Source organism: Melanaphis sacchari, unplaced genomic scaffold, assembly GCF_002803265.2.
Source record: "Melanaphis sacchari strain LSU unplaced genomic scaffold, SCAv2.0 Contig65_pilon_pilon, whole genome shotgun sequence".
NCBI classification, from domain to species: Eukaryota; Metazoa; Arthropoda; class Insecta; order Hemiptera; family Aphididae; genus Melanaphis; species Melanaphis sacchari.
Window position 1 is genome coordinate 1179495 of NW_020271469.1, and position 25651 is coordinate 1205145.

The window sequence follows — 25651 nt, forward strand, 5'->3', positions numbered from 1 at the left end:
AATTAATTCAGGTACTCGTAACAAAAATATTGCTTCACGGTTTATAAGCAGTTATTAATTCTGATATTTATAGTGATTAAAAGTTCAAAATTTCAAATGATTAATTGTAATTTATGAGAATAAATAGAATATAATGTGATATGAAATTTAATGTAAAATAACTACAGGCTTTTAACATAGATTTAATTCTGATTTACTTATTATATTATTTAATGCTGATTAAAAACGTATTCATCAAAAATATATAATATTGATATTATTCAAAAATATTATTTGTATGAGGTTGTAAAGTTAAATTATAAAAATATTTTAAATTATATTTCATCATAATATATTTGTATATATATATATACCTAATAAGTAATAAATAATGTTCGCTGCACACGAATAGTTTTACTTAATGCACTTGTTGAACTAGCTAAAGTTTAATATTAAGATATTGTGTATCTATCTATCTATCTATATATATATATATATATATATATATATATATATATATTAAACAGATGTCGAATATTAAAATTAACTTTAGCAGTTAGTTCAAAATCTAGTTAACGACGCATATGATGAATTGAAAACAATTTCAAAGTTTTAAAACTTATTCAGAACGTCTCGACATCATTTAGTACCATATACGTAATGTAGTCACTAGTCGGACAGAAAACCCAAGAAATTCCTATCGTCGTAACACTAATGCATCGCGTCAGTTACTCAACTACCGGTTAAATCGTCGGATTTCACATTTGGATAACGAATTTATTGTTCGGTTGAAAGCTTACTGAAAGCAAAATCAATTAAGTATTTGTCAAACTCTTTTCGAAGTTTCCCCTACATTTAATTAATATAATTACCACGCCGATATGATATGTCGCGTCAAATGCAAATCAAATACACGATATGTGCGCGCGCGCGTGTGTGTGTGTGAATTCTTATATTATTATATCGCTTGTTGTTAAAAGAGCTTTTACGCAGCTGTTCGGCCGCACACAGAACGCATATTATACAACGGAATTGGTGTGTGTGTGTGTGTGTGTGTGTGTGCGCGATTCAGAGAGAGAGAGAGAGTGAGAGGGCGCGAGGGAGATAGAGTGAGTGAGTGCTGGTGAGAGGGAGCGAGAGAGAGTGTGAGTGAGACTGGAGACCACGCGCACGCCACTGTTCGTCAGTCGTTTTATGTACACTGTGCGCACTACACATACAGTGCACGGTGAGAGTTTTGATAATTCGTGCGTGCATGTCAAACAGTAGAGGACTTTGTACGTCTGTATTATCGTTGTCGTAATACCTAGGTACATCATTGTATTAGAGTAAAATTATAAAGGTTTAAGAGTATAAGAATAATACAATATAGTGTTTTGAACGAGATAATATAAAATATATTAAAACGCAATAAAACTAAGGAAAAATAGACGTGATCATCTACTGCCAGAATGCCACTGTCACTCAAGTCTATATGGAAAGGAAACTCGAAACATAAAAGTAAGCGAAGTTATTGTAACACACTGTATTATGTACATTGTACTTAGGCGAACAGGATATTTTTTGAGTAAAAATATGTAATCACGTTTTCAAACAAAAAGTTGTTAATGATGTGTCATATTACCAGCTATGGGGCTTTGTAAAAACTCAAAATCATTTGATTCTAGCGATACAAAAATATTCGTTTAAGTAATTACATATTTTTACGATGATATTTGAAAATGTTTATCCAATATTATTAAGTGTTTTATTTGGAATTGCGTGTAATAATAGTATGCACTATACAGTCATTTATAATCATTAATTATATAATATTATGTTAATATTGTGTAAACATTTGGTATGCTGTATATTACAATATTTCTTCGATTTTAAATTTATTAGCAAATTTGAAAAATTTCTCTCGAAGGTTTCTCTAGAAATATAATTTATTTTTGGTTTCCAGTAAATTTTTTAAATGAAATATTTTATACTTGTAGCTTTGAAGTAATCGAAAAATTATAACACTAAATTATTATATAAAAATTGCAAGTCTAACTGTTGCTTTTTATTCTGTTCAGAATATAAAACTATTTTTTCATAAAATCGAATACGATCATTATTATTAGGTATAATAAGTATTGCCAGTATAAGTAGGTACAGTTTACAATGTTTAATGTCATGTATATAATTGTTTTTGTTCAAAATTACTCTTAATAACAGTATAGGTATATAATCAATTTTAATGAAACCTTTTTGATGTATAATGTTTGTCGCGATTTTTTTTTTTTTTTTTTTTGTTGCATTATATCAAAAAGTCGAATCTTGATTAACATATTAAAATGTGTTGAAATGATGTATAGACGTTTTTTTTTTTGCTAGGTAGTTAAATTAAATATTAAAAATAACATTAAAATAAGATATTACAATTTTTTGTTTACAAATATGTATTAGCATAATATTTTTTTTTTTCAAAGGAAATTAAACCACTTATACTATTTCATTTCTAATCATCAATTTAACTGAAACAAGTGTCAAAAAATTTAATAGGTTGTTAAATACTATGTCTAGTATTGATTTACCACGAAAAGTTAAATGACCATGCTCCAATTAGACACTGATATTATATTCTTATATTATATTATAGATATGTTTTATCCGTCTAGTTTTGTATTCCGTGTACATCCAAAAACATATTGGTAAGATATCAGTTATGAATTGAAAGCCTATCGAACTTAACATCAACACTTAACAGCCGTAATGTCACACCGCAAAACATAATAGTTTTGAAACATATTTCAACAAATTAAATGTGCTACCTATGTGTAATTAGTGAAAAATACGGGTGACCCGCTACTCCAAACTTGCAGAACAAGAAAATTGGTTATGATGTTGTAATTCTTTTTTTTGCAAGCTGTATTAGAGGGACTGTAATGGTATTAATTTTCATGCACATAGTTTCGCATAGTAATTATTATAATAGTTGGTCGTATTATAAAGCCCTAAATAATTTACTATTGTTACTATACGTCATACGAACAGTTTATGTATAGCGACACTTGTTGTTGTTTGGTTTATTTTGAAAATATTTATCAACCACGGATAATATTCATATATATTGTATATATATATATGAGTATAAACCAAATTGTTTAAAAAAAAATAACTATTTTTTTTTCAAGCAACAATGCTGTTTACATAATGTATTCTAGCTAATATATGTACTACGCAATACACATAACATACTTATCTTATAAAACATCTGAGTATATTTGATATGAATTCGAGATTCCTATAAAGATAAAGTAACGATATTTAAAAAAAAAAAGTGCTCAGTTATAATAATTTACACATTACTCAAGCATTTCTTAGTAAAATTATTACGTTTAATAAAAATTAGTTTAAGTAATTGGAATACACGATATTATATTCTAAATATTCTTTATGAAAATCAATCAGATTTTAATTCCCCAAATTAAATAATCATCTTTATTGTATCTACTTATTTTTAATAACTTTTAATTAATGATTAACGAGAATAGCAAGAACTATGAAACAATGATAGTCTTAAATTGCATTAGAAAATGTATAAATGATTAGGAGTTGTTTATTTAGAGAAATTAGTTACCTACTCAAGTTTATCATATGTTTGCAATACGCATGTAATATATTTTTTAAATATTGAATATTGATACGACATGTCACGTAGTCTAGTTATCAAATTTTACTTATAAACGAGAACTAGGGGAACAACTTTTTTAATTTTTATTAGTTCTTGTGAAGTTTTATGGGATATATTATTGTTTAACACCAATAGACGTTAAAAAATAAAATATTTATTACGTTGGTTATTCTGTGAAAATCGCAAGGTGTAATAATTTGTATTAAATAAGAATTATATATATATTTTAATTTTAAATTAGTTTTAATTAATTTGTTAGAAACAATTCTATTACTATATTCTTTTTGAATCGATACAAATTTCGGCACCTTTTTTTTTGATATCTATTCAAACAATTGAACAATGCTATCATTAAACTTCTTGGAAAATAATCGGAAAGAAATTATAATTCTTGCTATAGTAAAACGAAAAAGTAACGTAATATAGGTGTAGGTACACGAGAAAAAATTGATCCATTTTTTTTTTAATGTACGCGCTGTCAGTAAACACAAATTTATGTAGGTCGTTGTTTTGTTTTATTGTAAGGTTTAGCTGCGTCAGACGTGGTAATATAAATGCGAAAGGGCTATTTCTCGTTTTACGTCGAAAGATAATTTTATATAGTGATAGGCTGATACAAAATTGCAATTAAATTGTTGAAGTAACCATCATCACGCATTCGGAGGAGAAATTATTGTGTTATTATGATTTATAGAATGGGTTTCGGTTGAATGGACATATTTTAGTTTCTTCAGTTGTGAACAATATTATTTGTTCTATAAGAAAAAGTATTTAATTCGTGTGCAATTACACGTGAAGTATAGTCTATTTATTATATTATATTCATAATAAGTATAAATACTATATTTTGAGGTTTTGACCTTTGTGAAATTGCTTTCAAATTTGTATCTATACGTAATTTAAATTAAAAAACCATAAGACTATGCTCATAAGACAATGTATTGTTGACATATTAACCAAGAAGCATTAATTTTGTAATATCTAATATTTAAAGGCAATGCAACAGAATATTGTTAATAACTATATACCATTTTACGAGTCGTGTTATCGATTATAATACTAAATAGACAATAATAACTCTTCCAAGTTTTCATATTATAGCCTATAGGTATAAAATATAGATCAGCCCCAAAAAACTGATTATTTGACAAAACAAATGTACTTTTATATAATACCATTATATCAATAGGTACAGTTATTGATGACACGAATATGAAGTACTATATGTATTATATGAATGATAGTATAAAAACGACTTATAAGGCTCGCATAGAGTTCAAACTATATTCATTTGGTAGTCGTGTCTAACTTACATTATTTCGAAATCTTGATAATTCGAATGACGTGTATTGAGTGGCGCCACTGTGACTATTAACTAATCAATACATAATATTACTAGCCGCAATAATTTTCATTGTTCCTTTAGGTATAATAATAAAGATAATAGTAATATTAGTAGGTACCTATTTGATTTTCCTAGAATTTAATTTTGAAACTTGTTTTACTTCATATTATTTAAAAAAATATATGTTTGTTAACCTCACGATGTAACGACTAGTCATTATTTTAGTTTCTGGTTTATTGTCAAGAAGTAGACCATTTTTGCGTATTATCAAGATATTACAGAAATTATATTAATTGTGGACGCTTCTTGACAATTTTTTTACGTATTATCTTACGGTTTATTGGAAAATTATTAATAACCATCAATTGTATGTTGCGTTTATGTATCGATATTTTTAACGTTGATGACGTTGGTGTATTTCGAAATTTTCGGGTTAAAAAAAATTAGTGATAACCCATTCAGAAATAAAATTAAATAAGTTACTGCAGATAGCGTAAACACATTTTTCAGTAACGCCAATACAAAAAATATAAAAGTGATTTCTCATCAGGACATTTTTATTTATTGCCATCTGTGAAAACGCGGCAGATTATTTCAAGCCGGATGTCATCGTTGTTGTCGTCACACGATATGTGCAATGTGCATGGGAGTTAACTCTTATCATTGATGTCCGTATCTACGAATCGTCTGAAAGCCGTCACCGCGTAGACGTACTTTGTAATGACTAACTGTACTATAACTAACGACGATAACTAATATTATATTTATTATTGTAGTCGTACCCGATATAAACCACACAATTATTGAATTATCGTTTATACATTATAAACCGTTGTGTTTATGTTATTATTATTTATTAATATATACAGTCCTTCCGGCACCTATACGATATAGAGTTATTTGCGAAAGAGAAAATAAACAAACGAGAGTGATGCCTTAGCGGTCAGATAATAAATAATAATAATATTATTATATTACTCATTCGACGTTTTAATGTATTTTTTTGTCCTGCATTTAATGATAAACAACTTGATTATTTGATTTAAACTACATTAAAAAGTGTTTTTGTTTTAACACATATAAGTGTTCATAGGTATACCTATATACAAGCATGCTAAAATATGTACCTATGTACGAGTATGGATTTTTTTTATTCATTAAAATAGCCAATAAAACTATTTCAATTAGTGTTTGCGTAAAAAAAAAAAAACATAAGTGGGTAATTGATATACATTTTACTATCGGTAGAAATGGTCCGTTTGAGAAAAAAAGAATGTATAAATGACTTTTCAATTATATGTGAATAAATTAATATATATATATATACATACCATTTACTATGATATCTTTAACTATATCAAAAAGGAGGAAATGTTATTTAGGTCAGTATTATATAGGTACAACTTAATAATATTATTAGATATATACTTATTATTCTCATTACGGAAAAATTACGTGCTAGTAAAAAAAAAAAAGGCGTATGGGCCAGATGAGACGTATTTTATGATAGACTACGACTTAAAACCGGTTTGTTGGGTCGTATGGCGTCAACAGAAAATTTTATTTTTATAAATGAAAATAAAAAAATTATACATCCAAACAATTTTTTATTTTATAAACTAATGTTTAATAATTAAATAATTACCAATGATATGGATAAAAAAAAAACCTTTGATAGGTTAATCTACTGAAATCCTTCAGCTATTCATATAATATATATTTTAGATATATACAATTTATTCAAATACTTATAATTTATTTTATCCGTACTAGTTGAGGATATTCAATTTCCATATTATATTTTAAATTAAAATAAGTTTTTGACTATATCTAATGATATAAATTTGTTTTCTATTCAGGCGATTTACTTAAAAAGACCATCAAATTATATTTATTTCAGAAAAATATCATTGACTTAAACAGGCTTGTTGACATCGCCATGCATCGTCTTGGTTGCACGGTAAAACTAGCCCTAAAACATATGATTTTAATTAATTTAATAATAATTTTTTACGGGGGCTTTCGCTTCCGTCAGTTTAGATTGACAGAGATGACAGTTGTGTAGATTTATCATGTGAGTACCCTTGCCTCACTCACATCACTTAAAATAATGCAAATAGTAAATACGTCACTTTAAGCACATGTCGCCATATGCTATGATGATTTAAATGTTGTATAATATTGTCTTTGTAGATTTTAAGGTGATAATTACCTAATAACTTTGATGTCATAGAATAAATACGATATTATACATCAATTCATACAATTAGTTCATTTTTGTCATCAACTGGTTTTGGCCAGTTCAGTAGAGTTGTTCCAACATTTATCACGCGTTACTAGCGTCGTTAAAATGTTTTTAATATAATACATTAATACCTATGCTGATTAAATCACTAGATTACCTTGGATGAATTTTGTAGAAAACAAAGTTCAAACGTTTTGTATAATAGGTATTTAACTATTACGTTTTATTTATTGTACACTATACTAGTAAAGAACTTTTCTGTCTCATCATTATTTTGTTTAAGTTGGCCAGAATTTTTATAGCAGTAAGTCTTTGTAATTTGCAATAAAAGTATGTCTATATAATTGCATTGTTTAAACAATATAAAATAAACAATTAATATGTTTTATGACATTATTATGGTTTATGATCATTTAATATTATGAATGCATTTCATAAAAATGAATATCACTAGCCTATATTTTTTTAATGTTTTTAAATGCATAATATTTACTGATCAAATTTTTGTTGAACTTATAAATTGAAAAATATCGATAACAATTAATAGTTATATAGTGTGATTTACTAAATATGATCAATCATTTTTTCTCAGTCATAAATTTATTCAAATTCTATTTTTATTATTTTTAATTTTAGTTTAAGATCATCTATATTATCAATTACTTAAATTCATGTTTTTTATTCAACTCATATATTATTTTATGGAAAATCCTATGGAAATCAATTTTTTTTTTTTTTAAACAAGAAGTTAGCTTTTTTCTATAGGTAAATTACTAAGCGAATAATTTTTATAGATATTGCTTATGAATTTAAATCAAAACTGGAATTAGAAGTTTCTGAGTTATTAAAATATATATATTAAAGGTAATAATATATTCTTAAAAAATGTCGTTAATTTTTTAAATGATTATAGATTAATATTAATTAACTGTACATATAATAATTATTTAATATAATTTATATTATTTTTACGTAGTATGTAAAATGTATTGGTATTTTTCATAAGCAAATAAATGTGTAGGTACGTAAATAATGCGAAATAGTTATATCCTTCAAAATATAACATATATTGTTATCTTTTTAACTTAAACAGGAAAAAACAATGACGTTTGTCGATATTGCATAATTTACAACTATATTTATAGAAAAAAATATATATATTTTTTTTATCAAATAATGTAAACCTAGTAAATATTAAAGTAATTAAAATAAAATAAATAATGATAGAATAATTTAAAATTTAAAAGGTTATTATAATATAATGCTTGTATATATTTTTAGTATTATATTTATAAAATTTAAATAATACATTTGTTAAATTGACGAAAACTATTTTTTTTATTCAATATGTTTTGATAATGCAAGGCAAGACTAAAGAACGATACTATAGCTATACTATATCCTAGCAAAAATTAATGTTTTATTTTTTTATTATAATAAAATCTTAAATTTATTAGTTTTTATCATTTTATATTACAATATATTTGTGTACACAATATTTTACAGAAGGTTATACGGTATACCCCCCCTCCCCCTAAAATATGGTGTTTTATAACAAACGTAAAATTAACATTTTTTTAAATAGTTTTCTAATAAATTATGGTTTGATATTTTACAATTAAATATTTCTATAGTTATGTAAATAATTATATTTCATAATGATTGGTTGGACTATAAATACGTAAAACACACTTTGAATACCTAGTAATTTTAATTACTAAGTACTACTAACTCAGGATAATTGTACAGACATAAATAAACATTACTATAGGGTCAAACAATGTCAGGAAATTAATTTATGTGATGAAATTTTTATTAAAAAAATTGCACAGGACTGTATTATAGCGTGGAAAAACCAATCGTATTTTGCAACTAAAGGTTGCTAAAAAACAATACACAAAAACAGTTTTATAGAAAATCATTCTAATATTATATAAATAAATGTATATCAATATGTAGTTTGTAGTTTATTTCTGTTTTCATTTCCACGAATAAAATGTAATTTGTAATCTTGAATGTTGTCTAAGAAAATATAGAGTTTTACGTATAAAATATTATTGCACATATTTTATACGTATTTTATACATAATTGAAATGTAAATGGATTTTTAATGTACAGTAAATAACAATAGGTATATAATTATAGTTTAATATATAAAAATTATACATCTACAGATAGGTTTATATTTAAAATGTTTGGTTAAGCCAAATTAGATGTATTATAACATAAACACTGTTTTTACTTTAATTTTTAATTAAACTTTAATATTGTGATACAGGTTAAATTGAGCCACATAATTTTCATAAATAAAAAAATAAAAATTGAATTAATATTTGCATGTTAATTTAATATTTATTAAAATATTTATCATAGTCTTACAGGTACTTTTATTCAATGTAAAAATTATTATCATTATAAATATTTAATATACCTATATTAATTTTCAACACCTTTATAGGTACATACAATTTATTTCGACTAAGAAATTGAATTTCTGCATAAGGAATACTGAACAGCTTATATAATATTTTTATTATTATAATAACATCTTAGGTTAATAATTTGTTTACCTATAAAGAAATAATTAAAAATACGCTTTGAATCTAAAATAAGTTTTTCATTGACGTCAACGTAGCTTTAACAACAACCGTAGTCCCTAAAATAAGGATTAACTTTTCATGAAAAGTATTTTACTATTCTGTACTTCTGTACAAATTTATTGATTTTATTATTTTTTTTATACAAATGCGCATAATATAATTGATTGCACTTGTACATGGGTAATTCGTAATTATTTTAATCTCGATATTGGTTGATGTTAAAATCGTACTGTTTATTTCACTTATCTCTAACTTTTAAAACCACCATTAGTTTAATTAGATAAATCATGCGTATACATGAAAGTACTTAGTATAATAATATTGTATAGGATAATAATTCGCATTTTATTAGCAATGCTCATGAATAATGTTACTAATAAGACTCATCTGGATTTATAAATATAGTGATATAATTTAAGTGGCTATAAACGTTAAAAACCATGCAAGCTTCTTGGAAATCTATTTGATTCAATTAAAGATTGTGTAAAAAAAAAAATACATCCTATATAATTTAATGAATTTCAAATGTATTGATATGAATGACAATGAATTAGTTTTTGAGATTTTTGGAGTATATATTTTTAAATTTCTGATATCATGGTTACCGACCTTAAAATAATTATTGAAAAACCTAAATGATTTTTAATGAAGATAAAACTGTAAAATTGCTTACACTAGTTCGTATATTTTACACTGTACTTATTTTTCACTACGTGCTAATTAACAATTGGTAATACATATTCAATAAGAGCATATAGAAAATTATCTGATATTAGTTATATTTAGTAGTTTTATTGGTAAAACTAAATTATTCCATATTATTTTAAAATTTTTAATTAGTTTTAATATAATATAATATCCATACACCACGTTATTTGTGCTGACAATGAACGCAATTTAAACATTTTTGGAGAGCTGCTGGCATGTAATTGTATATAATTAAGGCACAAATACCTAGTTTATTTTGTTCGTGGTTTTGTTCAAATATTTAACCTGCACTGTGCAAATTATTAGGAAGCACTGAATGTAAGATTTTGCACTCGGGTCTTACTATTTATAAGTTATATAATGATGTAACAAAATGCAAACAATTTTTAGTTGAGGTCTACGACCTATCATCTATTATATGAAATCAATATGTGTCTTCATAATATATAAGTACAATGTTAAGGTTATTCGACAAAATTTTAATTTTTTATAATTTAAGGTTACTATAAATTAAACACCAACATTTTAATATCAAGCTTTAAATATATTTTGCATATTACTCAAAACTCGTTTCAAAATGTAAATGCTGCACACATACATAATCTTTGTTTTTTTCAATCAAAACATCTCACTCGACCAGATTATACCATTACTTTCTTCATTTACTCGTAATATCAATGCAGATGAATAAACTAAGAAAATGCGATTTTGTTCAACATTAAAACAAAATCTAGGCATTCTTTAAACATCTATATTAATAATAAATATCTAATGATATTATTTTTAATAGAACAAACAATCGAATAAATGTATACTATATAGTTTTTTCCTACAATATTTTATTAACTGATTTATGATACTGAGCTGAGATCATTTACATAATTATCCATTTACCACATAAATATAATATTCATCATTAATTTAATAGATCATTTTTTATCAGACTTAAGCAAAATTATATTATTAAGTATTTATGTAATTAGTAGATTACCCTGTTAATACCCATGAGTAAATTAGCTATATAACGTGTTTTCCAATTTTTTCCTCATAAAAATATTTTCAAAAAATATATTTTTTAAGAATTTAAATAAAATTAAACTTCTAACTTTCAAAAAAAAATCTAAAAATGTTAACACTATCTTTTTTATTATTTTTTGGGTGACTTATTCAAAACTATTTGTGACCCAAAATTGAATATGCAAATGTTGAGAAACGCTTGTCAACTTGTAAATATATTTATCATAATTGTAATGTTCTTCCTTATTCGTGGGTATAATAATTTATGATGTTATATTGACAAAACTATGTTTGTGGCTCATGAATAAAAGATATAATCATTATTATAATGTTTTGTTGTGCTTATTTAACGGTTTATTGACACATTTTAGTTTATCAACATCGAAAAAAAATATTTTTGACTCATTGGAAGTCATTATTTGTTAATATAACTGAATGAGATCATGCGTCCATGTGTCTTGTCAGCACACATATTGAACGTTTATTATTTCAGAAGAATTATGATATTTAAGCTAATTGGAATAATTATTTGAAATTACTCCATAAAGGTTACCGGCTTGTATCTAATTGTGTTAATGAAAGAACCGGATAAAAAGATCTAATTTGTTTCATTTTATAATTATAAGTCTGCTATAACTTATTACTTACTTGTGCTTATGTCGACTTTTGTACTGCGAGTATTAAATTATTATTTTTTATTTCATAAACTTTATTATGAAAAACACAAATATCAATATCTACTTAAATATGTATTTATATTTAAGATAATTATTTATTGATAACCTATTAATATATTATTTGTTTCAAATGTTATTAAGAACTTTCAGAAGACAAATCATTGGCGATTGGGCAAAACGCGGAAGACGGAACCGCGATCGCTGTTGAAGACGACCAAACAACGTTTGATGTTAAATATCTTGGCAACACTCCTGTAGATTCAACGGCTGGTGCTATCGCCGAAGCGGTCAAAACTATTTTGGTTATGGTAAATAAATTAAGTTTTGTTTGATTTGCTTAATAAATGATACCTATCCACACAGATCTGAAGAAGTGATACTCATAAAATTATATTTAATTAATGCTCTATTTTACTTGATTTTGTGGCAATGCAGACTACGTGGAATTATGAGGGGGATAGTTGGAAATCGAATTTTAACGATATTATAAATTGAACATATTTTTAAAATTTTACTGGTGATTAGAGAGCAACGGCGACTGATGAGTGATGACTATATTATAGGCACACTGTATTGACATTCATGTCGACCATCCTTTTGGCGTGGTTATATTTATATTACCCAAAAACATATTATACTCAATAAATTCAGTTTACAGAAACTGTGGTTGTGGTTGGTTAAGTTTTAGTAATTATAAGTCGAAAAAAAAATTCTTATCTATTTTAAAAGTTGCATGTATTATAAATAATTATTATGTGACAGTAAAATAATTTATTTGTTATGAACATTATCTCAGCAGGGGGACTAAGCCTATACAGTTTTTCAAATTATGGTTACGAGTATTAGCTACTATGTAGTTCTATTGTTATTGTTTTTTTGCTTCATTTGTTTTAAACTTACGTACTACATTCAGTCGATTTAAAACAGCTGAACAAACATATGCCTACATACAAGTTTACGCGAAAAATGTGTTACTAATTCGCGTAGGTTTCACAATAAATATGGTTATACACTGTACGCAGATAATCGATGAAGTATATTAATTGTTACAATATTGAGTATTAACTAGTCAGTATTTTTGTACTTAAGTTTTTTTGAGAAACAATAGTTAATTGCCAACAGTAGACTTTTACCCTCTATCATCAATCATCACGATAGGTATAATTTGTTTTGGTAGTTTTTTTGTTTTGTTTTATTGTAGTTTAATTGTATTGTTTCAATACTCTTATCGGATATAAATAAATAATAAATAACCATAAATAAACAAATAAACTATAATCATTATTCCATTTAGTTTCTTTCTAATAGTATTTTAATTTACTTTTTAACATTAGTTTTATTTTCGGGAAAATAATATTTTTTCAATATTATATTTTAACTAAATAATATGTAGTTTAATTTTACTAAAATGTCAGTTTTTGATTTGTTATCAAGTATTTTATAAAAAAAAATAAAAATATGTATTAACTGACATTGAATATTATGACAAGGAAATGTGGTATTCATTTTTTTCTTTTTAAAGATCGATATATACTCTGTATTTTATACTGTCAATCATTTTCACCAAGTACATGTCAAATATGTTGTTTTATCATAGAACTTGATAAACATTTTATATGTTATAAATGCTGAATTTAAATTAAAGGCATACTACATATTTTTATTTAACATTGTTTAAAAAAAAACCCATTGCATAGAAAATATTTGAGTCTATAATAAAACCTCTTTCTTTTACATTGGTATTGTTCTTTCATCGATATTTTTTTTTTAGTAGTTTTGAAATACAAAATTAATCAAATTACAGTTGATGTAGCCTATTATAAAACTAATTAAAAGAAAATGTCGATCAATTTATAATATCAGTTATTGTATTCTATATTTCCATGTATAGGTATATCTAATAAAATTTAATACAATTATTATTATTAAATTATATTACACGTAATAACAATTAAATAATATTACTTGTTCAAAATAATATAGATACTGAATAAACATGAAAAAATGTAATTAATATTTAATTTAACAATTTTATTTGTAATGCAAATTATTTATAAAATATGAATAATGTTTTACCTATTAGTAATGAAAAACTAAGTCATACTTGTTCTACACAATTTTCCTGATTTATTGACATAAAATTGTTATTCAATATGATAATTTTTATTAAAAAAGTTTTAAATGAGTATAAATTAATTTTTTTAACTTATATTTTATCATGACATAAAATTTTGCTATATTATTTTAGGAAAAATGTTCATAATACACAACTGAATAAATATGTTTAGGTAGTTTTGAGAAAATAAAATCATGTATTATTTAGATAGTATTACAATAGTACTAAAATAGTGTGGTACCAGAGTGTTTATAAAAATTATAAATGTTTAATTGTTTAAATTTAACGCTTGAATGTCTAGTGTTTCATATAAATATAAATTTACTACAAATTATGAGTACTTACAAAAGTTTTTATTGTCTCTGAAATATTCCAAGGTAACATATAAATTTTCATATTTTGCTATAAATTGCATTTTGTACATGAGGTTTAAAATTATTTGAAAATTTCTAGTTTCGTACCTTAGTTTATGATATTTGTACGAATAATCTTTGAATTTTATTGTGTTGGGTACACATTAAATATTCATCGAAACATAATTCAAACCTTTCATTTATGAATTAAATTTTAAGGACTAGACTTAAATTGAAATTTTACTTGTCTTTCTTGATTATAATTTGTAATATTGTAATTATTTTCATATATATACATAAAATATATTGATAGGTTTGTTTGAGGATATTTGACGCGATGTTAACGCCTACAATTAAATCGAGTGTATCAATATATATTATGTGAACACGATAATCAAAATATTTTGTTCAATGCCATATTGTATTACATCAAATACCAAACTCCGTTTCAAATCGTTGTCAATAATTTGAACTAAAGCAATATGCGCTGAGCACTGTTCGAATAAATTATTACCTGCTGCAATGAATGTCGCAAGAGACCAGTAATCATTATTGATTAGCATCGGTGCGCAACGGATGTGGCGAGCGTTTATGTAGAAGTCAAACCAGAAAATGTTTTGTCGGTTGTGAAAATTAAATCTGCAGTCCACCGAATTAGTGTTACGGACTGGCCTATGTAAACAAATACTATTTTGTCGTTAATGCGCGTTTTGGATGAAGTATTTTCTTCGGATAATCGGATAAGAAAAGCATATCGAATGTATATATATGTAATATAATTTAGAATAATCTTTTGTCAATTATTATTTCAATCGGAGCGAAACTAGACTTTCGATTTATAATAACTTATTTGTGTACGCAGTATCTTTATATTCCCATATAAATTATATACGTTATGCATATTTAAAAATAATATTCTCAGGCCATCAATAGTTCTTATATACATAGTTCCTATATAATTCGCAATTACTTAGTCACATTTGGGTTCAAGATTTTGACATTACATAATAAAATGGTAAATAATGATTAGCTCTTTTGGTGTAGATTTATTGGAGTTATCAAGTCTTAAGTCAACATAGAGGTATTTTTTGTTGGTTTTATATTTTTATAATTGTACGCATCATAATCTTGATTTTGTCCAAAAACAGACTGTGAAATTTGACGCTAAAATGCAAAATTATTGACTACTGCAATTGGTAGGTTATTAGGTTTTATAGTATAGTAGATAGTATAAAAAGTAAAAAAATCAGTTTTAAAAGATATGTTGTTTAAATATATTTCGACCAGTAACCGCTTTGTCGTAGTAACTCGTTCATACAAAGACCAATCAATTCCATTTTGAATTAAACCTCAATTATTTTCAAATAAAAGTATGTCTATTTATTTATTTGTTTTTATATATTCTAGGCTAAGGCCAGTAAAAGAAAACCACAGAATGTAACAGTTACATTAAATGGACAAGGTATCAAAGTGATAGAAACCAGTGATGAAAAGAAGACAGTGCTGGAAACACAGATAGAAAGGTGATTACAATCGTTATAATTCATAAAAACACATTAACGCATTCGTAGAATATTTAATACTTTAATAATCTAATAGTATATATTGTACTTATCGTATTAACTATTATGTGAACATGGTTTTGTATCCTATAAGTCAAGTACAAGTAGTGTATTATCAGTTATCAAGCATAAAAACATTTAGTCAGGTTTTGATTGTGCATGAAATTCATATTTTGGATTCGTTAAAATACGTTTAAATTTGTTAGTACGATGAGTCCACAGTAGTACTGTTATTGTTAAGCGTCTTAATAATAAAAGTAACTCTATGATTTAAAATTTTATTTAAAAATAGTATATTCACACGTTACGAAATTCGTTTATTCAGTATTTGATAAAAATTAAATACCTGTGGGTAATTAACAAATTATAACAAGCCACGCTTAGTATCAATGCCTACCTAACACGAAGATGATCACTTAACACCTTTATTATATTTTGTCGATTCCTCTGAAAAAAATCATAAGCGTTTTTTTCTTTGAATACCTATTTTTACCAGTGATTCTCAACCTTTTTATGCTTACGGCACATTTCTTATAACTAAAGCGCGGATTTTTATGCACTTAAAAGTATCGAAATATGGCATATAATATGCAGTAAAAATAATGAAAATATGCAGTCAAAATTATGAAAATATGTAAAAATATACAAGAATTTTTTATTTATTTAAAATTTACAATAAAACTTATAATAATTAATTACTTAAATACTTAATAATAAATAATTTCTAAACTTAATTTATTTTTAAAATTGTATTTATTATTAAAATTAATAATCGTATGCATTTCAAGTTTTTCTTCTGTGAAGTTGTATCATTTATCGATTAACATATTTTTAAAGACTGAGAACGAACGTTTGACGTCAACCGAAGTTATTGGGGCATATTTGAAGCAACTTAGTATTGTCGGATCTTGATAAAGATCTTCAAGATGAACGTTTTCACTTAATAACACTGAATTAATTTTTCGTAGAATTTTCAGACCTTCATTTTTATTGGAAAGCTCGTTTAATTTTGTTGTAAGTGTTACACCTTTCAATCCAGGAATAGAATGCATTTTTTCTTTCGTTTCGTCAATTATTGAAAAGCTTAGATATAAAGTCATATTTCGAGTTTCCAGTTTTTTTTATGACTATTTTTATCACTAAAAATGCCAAATGAATAGATATAAATTTTAAATCATTCTACTTGACAAAATATTATCCTATACATTTTTTTAAATTTTCGCTTCAATATGCAATAAATTTTGAATTTTGTCAAAATATGCAAAAATATGCAATAACCTTCAAATATGCAGAAATATGCAAAAAAAAATTTCACCATTAGCTTCAAATTATGATAATTCGTGGAGATAACTGACAAAAATCCAAAAATATTAAAAGGAAAAAAATATGCAATGGCATAGAAATCCGCGCTCTACTTATAACTATACAGTTTGACGAAACACTATAGTAATAAAATAATAAAATGCAAACAAAAAAAAAGGCATTTTTATTTTAATTTTAATTTTTTATTATTAATACATCATATAACTAAAAATCAATATTTAATAACATTATACGCATGTACCACGGACACCGGTTGAGAAACACTGATTTATACTTTATACTTGGTGATTAGTACGCTATCAATTAAACTGCACGCGTCTGAAAAATATAGTATATTATCGTTTGCCGATTATTTGTTTTTCCTTAAACCGCAACAGAGCGAAAAATTTGCCGAAGTATTATATTTTTACGGTCGAAAAATCTAATTTCATTAACCACGGACGATTAAAAAACAAAAACAGATATCTTGTATAGGTTATTAACTGTATCTAAAATAAATTATTCACGACCCACCCTCTCTCCCCGCAGTGCCTAAACGCATTTTTTGATTTCAAACACAATGTTGAGTTTTGTTTTGTTTTTTTTCGCCGACCACAGGGTGTCTCATTGTTTTACCGACCCGGCTCACAGCAATGTGTTCGCCTTCGTCACAGTCAGTGGCCTAACCATGTCGGAGTGTCACGCTTTCATGTGCGCCAAACGGAAAATGGTAAGGTCAAGTTTATCCGGTCGTCGGTGTATTGCAGTCTGCATGCGACCTTGTCGCCGTTTTTGTTTTGATACCTGTTATCTGTTATCTGTTATCTGTTATCTTACCACGTATATAGGCACAAAACATGTCCGTAACTATCGGCCAATTGATCAGCTCTGTGCCGGACGTCTGGAAGGAGCTTAACAAACCGAAAACAGAGGCCGACTTGAAAACACCAGATGTAATTCCTGCAGACACCGTCCCAGGTAAATAATATAATATATACGTTCCTTCGACTTCGTTTTATCTTTTACGTAAATCATTTTTGTGGAAATCTTAGCAATTAAATTTTTAAATGATTAAACACAGCGTCTGCTTACCACGCCAACAGGCAACGATCGTTAACTTGATGGTTGTCAGTTAATTATGTAGAGTCGCAGGAATATAGGATTTAATTTAATCATTAGTAAAGATAACCTAGATGTTACGAACATATAAAAGAAAAATATTTTTGGAGTTTCATACAAATTGTTGGGTATATATTTTTGGGATCGTTATCAATAAGTTTTAGAATTTACAGTGCTATATTATACACTATTATACCGTTCCCATTTATCTAACTCTATAATACATATTTTACTTATCTAAGTATTATGTACGACTACCAAGTTAGTTCGTTTTTAAAACGTCTAAAACGTTTAATATTGTCTAATTTTCAGAAACTATTAAGTGGTTCAAAAATAATAAAAATCAACTATCATTTTTTTTTTAAATTTGTCGGATTTTAATACGTTAATATTCATTACTTACACAGTCATACATATAAGTGCTCAAAAGATTCAATATTCGAAGAAAAAATTGATAAATATGTGTATTTTCTCTAGTTGTGAAAAAAATTGTATCTTGGATATGTTATTTTGGGTTTCTGTTTAATACAATACAATTTGTGGTAGTCTGTTAAATGTACCGTCTTGTAATTTTTTAATCATTATCGCACATGTTACGTCAAATGGAAATTCCGTTCCCTCGTATGAGATTATTTCACTTTTTTTTCTTTCCTTACTAATGAGGTTTTATATGCATTACAGTATGGAAACAATTTTAAATGTTATTTTGGTTGCTATAGGCGACGACGCCATTTCGCTAAATCAGTAAGAAAATAATTAGTCACGAATAAAATAAATGTGTATCCGTAGCAAAAAATATTTCTTTGTTAAAACATTTTAATTGGACAATAGTATGTTACTTGAGAGTTGAGAATTGAGGATGCTATAACGTTACGACCGCAAAATTGACTTTGACTTACAGCAAATCTACGTAGGTATAGGGTTTTTAAAAAGAAAAGTTAATATTAAAGTAAATTTATACATTATTGAATTTTTATATGAGAATATAAACTAGGCCTGAGCATTTTTTTTATATAATTTTTTTAAAATGAGAACTTGAAAGAATGAGTTATAATGTATGAGTACTTTTAACTTATTTTTAAATTAAAATATGAAAAAAAAAAAATTGTTTATACTTAGTTTATATTTTCTATTGTAAATTAAATAATTTATCAATTTGCTCATATTTCAACTAGAAATTAACTGTAATAAGTATCCAGTACCTAGATTTGTGTGTGTAGATAGAGATAGTGTAAGCGGATAAAGCGTTCCCTTAAAAAAGTAATAGGTAATAGTATAATAAATAACCATAGACATCTAGATTAAAACATGTCTTGAATTTACTTTTTATATATTTTTGTAAAAAATAGTTTTTTACTCAAGGAAAAAAAATTAGGTTTATTTAAATTTTAATGTATACAATAATAATGCTTATAGATTTATAAAAGCGAGAATAATTATATAATTAAACATGTTTTTTATTTTGTCGAAGAGTGAAAGCTTATTTCGATCTTCAACCATCAAATTTGATTTGATTTTGCTTCCAGTAATTTGATATCGTATAGACAACGTAGTTATTTGGAAAATTAATATGTTTATGCTTGATACGTATTTATGGACTTGATTACATCGAATAAATTAAAAATACTTACTCGGTCATGGATTTACAAAGAGAAAATTTAAAACAATATAGTTACGTGACTATTAGATTAAGGTTAATTTTATATTATGGTGTTGCTATATATTATATTTTATAAAATAATGTATAATGCGTAATAAAAATCTTGAACATGTAAATAAAAATACAATCATTTTACAATGATAAAATATTTGAGGAACCTTGACAATGTAACTGACGTATCTACACATAATACTGTTATGCTGTTATGTATGATAAAATGTCTTCATTTATTAAACGTACACTGGTTAAAAATAATTATAAAGGATTTTGTGAAACTAAATTATTTATTTTTTTTTAATTATAGTTTGAACAAAAGAAAAATATAAATCATTATTATGGTATTATATACACAGTAGGTTGTTGATAAGAACATATTTTTGTATAGAAACTTTAAAGCAGTTTATTTTTGTACTCGACTTGAAGGTACTTGTACAATAACATTAATCAACTTAGAAAGTTATTTGTATTGAACTAAATCTATATATATATATATATATATTTATATTATTATTATAGTTATTAATACTCGATAGCGGTTTTTATTACACTATTATTTGAATATATATATTTTGTTGATTCTCAATGTGCATAACTCGATTTAATTTCTTTGTTATTTGATACTTGGATAGTTTGATAACTATTTTCAAACATTTTAATCAAAAACAGTGTTTTATTTTTAAATTTTTTATAATATTTGTAGAACAGTGTAAATCGATAAAATTAATACGATAGCGCTTACACAATAAAAAATGTAAAACAACCCATATTTATCTTAAATATTATTTGAGTAAAAATATTTAGTAGGTAAAGATAAATTATTATTGGTGATAGGAACTTCGTAATGCTCTGATTTCTCGTAAAAATATTATTTTAGTTTTACTTTTTGGTAATTAATAGATAACAACTTTTATAGTTCTATTGCTAACATCACTCGATCAATCCAAATAAAGATACACAGTTTTGTTTTTTTATGCATGATAGGTATAATGCACATCATTCATTTAAAATATTCTTTAAACACTTTAGCGGACGTGAGATCCATAGTTTATTTAATTTATTATTAAAATACTAGCTTAGTTCTCGCTTATAACGTTATAACTAATGTCTGTGTTTTGGTGTTTAATTTTTTAATGCGTACGTCAAAGATTATATTTCACTATTATTGTTGTTATTATTATAGTAGTCGAGTTAACTGGGTTAGAAAAATACAGTTTATAGAAAATACTTTTAACTTCGTAATTTAAAAAAAAAATTCACTTTACATATAAAGATGCAAAATTGTTTAATAAAAGCAAATTAATATGTTTTATGATGCATTTAAAAAAACTTCATTATTACGGACGGCTGACAAAACGGAAATTGTTTTTCAAAATAAAAAAAAGTTAAAAGACAAACTTCCGTGTTTAAAATATTATAACAATATAAAATTATGTAATCATGCGCAACATACATTTTACCCTTTATCGTTGCTATAGATTGTTATTAAAATGTTTACATTGCATTGTTAAACAGTTAGTTGGGTATTAATCGAACATGATGTAAATTTAATACTACAAACATTATAATATGTCAGTCGTTATTTAGTTGTATAATTTTTTCATAAATAATTATACTTTATTTTGATCGATTATATGTAATAAACTCAGCTGCCAACACTCATAAGCTTATAAAATGCCCATACCTGACGGTAGGTTTAAATATACTTAGGTATAAATATTATATATACGAGTATATATATGTGTGATAGTTATTTAAAGTACTTAATTTATGAATATATATACTATATAGATATAGATAATTTCTGAAATCAGAATTTTGAAAAATTGGCATTCAACAGGAACTAATTCTATTCCATTTATTACATTTAATCGAGTCCATACAGAGTCAACAAAATTTGAACAAAACAGTGTTTATATTTTATATTTTATATTTAAATATTGTCCAATCGGCGGTCCATGATGGGAACGTTGAGTTTTGAATTTTGTTTTTATTTTATTTTTGTTTACTAATTAATTATATAAAGATCTGGCATAAAAAATCCAATTTTAGTGTATGATACATTGTACATAATCGTTAATTTTGTTTTTGAACGTTAAAATAATTATTTAACAATAAACTATGGACAAAATATTGAAATCGTAAAAGTATAAAATCATGTTTGACAATTTATTAGTTGATAACGATAAGGTATTGTTATATAGTATATAGATGTAAAATAATATTATTATCTTCAAATTCGTATTTTCTAAAGTAAAATATAGTTGCATTGACGAATATATTTTAGAATTTATACCCAATATTATATATCAACTATGAATCCCATTTTTCTTTATTCAAATCCGAAAATAAAATAAGCGTGTAAGTAATAAAAGTGTAGATGTAGCCTATCGTATATGATATATGATAATATGTAATACAAGTCACAATTTCGGAACATGTTGTGGTAATTTTATATAAGCAACATGGATGAAAAGCGAAAGCATACATAATATAATGTACAAAAGCGTTGTCTCGCAGTTCATTGTGTATGAACTAAAAAATTTCACTTTTCACACACGTGCGATGCTCATTGAATAATAATAATATAAAAAGACCATTCTAAAGGGCAGATTAAGCCCTAGCCTAGTAAGTATAAATATAACAATGATTATTTTTTACAGACGATGTGACACAAGAGGTTAAAGAAGCAAAATTAATCGACTTATCAGGAGAACCTCTGCCCAGACAGCAATACGATACATCCAGATGGGTAAGAGTATTGCTCATTAGTACATTACTAATATGTATACGTACACAACACGTTTAAAATTTATATTATATCTATTTCTGCCGTAAAGATGATAATTTACTTTATCATAATATGATATTTTAATCTGATCAAATTATTGATTATTATTATTATTTATATGCAGAAATGCGTCACTATTTACTACTATAAATTTAAAGAAACGTTTTTTAACATAAAAATGTGATGGAAAACCTAAATTTTTTAAATTAAATTTTTCTTTTATTCTATTTATCTAAACTAAATATTATCCATATCTGTATTTTATGTGCTCAGTATATTCAATAAGTACCAATAAATAATAATTAGTTCAACGATTTATTATTTTTACAGGTATTATTCGAAGATGATTCATCTTCTAAGTTGGATGTGGAGTTATTACACCAAAGGTAAAAAGATCTTAAAAATAATATTATTTTTACATTAGAGGGTTATACTTTTCTTATCATATGCAGATAACAGTTTTCTATATTAACTGTGCGTTTATTAAAATATAGTTAATAATAATTAATTACTTATATAAATACATTTTTAAATTATTATTTGTTATATAAAAAAATAGTTTATACATTTTAATAAATTATGTAGTTAGTGCAGCACATTGAAAATATATCATAATATAGCTTGTTATAAACATTTTTAACTTAAATATTTCATAAAATAAACTAAAGTTATTAATTTTTAAACATTATATTAGGATTATAATAGTACGTTATAAATCTAGTAAGATTTTAGTATTTCTATAGTGAAGAAAATTACATTTTAAGATATATTTTAAATAATTAATAAAAAAAGTGTACTTACTATTCAGTTAAGAGTAAGTAAAAGTTATTTAATATAGAATATCGGGTAGTTCCACATTTTAATATAAATAAGCTATTATCAATACGAAAATACAGTTTAAAGTTTATTAGTCATTAGTAATTGGTAAATCTGTAAACTACATACACACACAAAAAAAAAAAATATCACTATAAATTAAAACAACGGTAGTAAAAGATAAAAAGATATTTAAAATAAAGTTATCATCAAGTTTAAGAAATTGATGCATTTAAAGTCGAAATAAAAAAGAAGCAAGAAATTAGTGTATACTTACTTCATTATTGAAATTATTTATGAAGATAAAAAAAAAAAAAATAAATAAAAATTTTACGTTTTATTTAGATATAGCTCAAAAAAAGTTAAGACATTTCGAAAATCAATGTATAGAAAATGCTAATATAAACATTTATTTGACATTTTAGGTATTAATAAGTTTATTAAATTTTAAATCACATCAAAATAAGAAAGTTAATTTTACCAAAAACTGGTTTTGTATAAAATTCTAGTTTTTCCTCCTTCTCTTAAGTTATTTAGAAAAGTACTAAGGATTTTTAATTTTGATCTCCTATAAGTATCTCTATTAGAAAAGTTTAAAATCTATGCATGTTTACTGCTTTAAAATTTGAAGTTAGACACACAAATATTTCTCATAAGTTAATTTATTAAAAATTAAAAATTAATTTTTTAATGTAAAATTTAAAATTTTTTGATAAGGGATTGTTCAAGTTTAAATTTTGATGAAAATTATGTACCCAAAAGCAAAATAATATTTTATGTTCAAGTTATTTCTATTATTTAGTTATTATTAAAAAAATATTGAACATAGACACTTGAAACAATTCATTTTTACTTAATATAATATAATTTTCTATACACAATGACATTTTTAAAATTTTTATATAAATTTCAAGTTATTTATAGGCAAATCATAAACAAAAAGTATGTATTTCCGATTGAACGGTTTTAGATTATAGTTAAATAATAAACAACTGGTTGTATTAAAAATTTCAGAAAATTAATATTGTACATCAGAGAATGTTATTATGATTTATAGTTATGGAAATGTAAATAATAATAAGGTATTTGATTTTTTTTTTTTTTTTATAAAAACGTATTGTTGTTATAAACTCGATTTTCTAACCTACTCAATTTTATTTTATTGTAAAATCATGTATACAAGGAGTATTTGCGAATATTGTAAATTAAATGCAAATCAAATCTAAATTGAGTAAACATTATTTATAGACAGTCGCATGTTAGTCACAGTTACTATCTATTTGCTTATTGGTGAAACTAAATATACTATAATATCTCGTACTATTAGTATATGGGGTATAAAGTAAAGTGATAGTCACACACTATTTCGCGTTAAACAATTCATGTTTTATTTTATTCATATGTTCATATTTCATGTTTGAAATTATGATTATTTTCACTTTTGTTACAGACCTGAAGGATTTGCAAATTTCTCGAATCATTTCAAACAAGACCATCAAATATGTTGCTAAAAATGTTTAATAATGTGATTTTATAAATATATACTATATAATGATATATTATTACTAATAATAAAAATATACATGATTTATAATATATATATTTACTCGCGGCTGTCTTGTAGCTTCAATTAACTTTCAATTTTACTTTATAAATTTTATTATATTATGTTAATTTTGTTATATATATATATAGTTTACAT

The 25651-nt window shown here is 24.9% G+C and overlaps 1 protein-coding gene across 1 annotated transcript; it reads left to right on the forward strand.

Moving 5' to 3' along the window:
• The first annotated feature begins 1175 nt into the window (after window positions 1–1175).
• LOC112600539 (low density lipoprotein receptor adapter protein 1-like) lies at window positions 1176–25526 on the forward strand. Its single transcript, XM_025347790.1, has 8 exons — window positions 1176–1479; window positions 12375–12541; window positions 16110–16225; window positions 18185–18296; window positions 18415–18544; window positions 23006–23094; window positions 23464–23519; window positions 25400–25526. Exons 1-8 carry the CDS (start codon window positions 1431–1433, stop codon window positions 25458–25460), a joined length of 780 nt encoding a protein of 259 aa, XP_025203575.1. The 5' UTR covers window positions 1176–1430; the 3' UTR covers window positions 25461–25526.
• The last annotated feature ends 125 nt before the right edge of the window (window positions 25527–25651 follow it).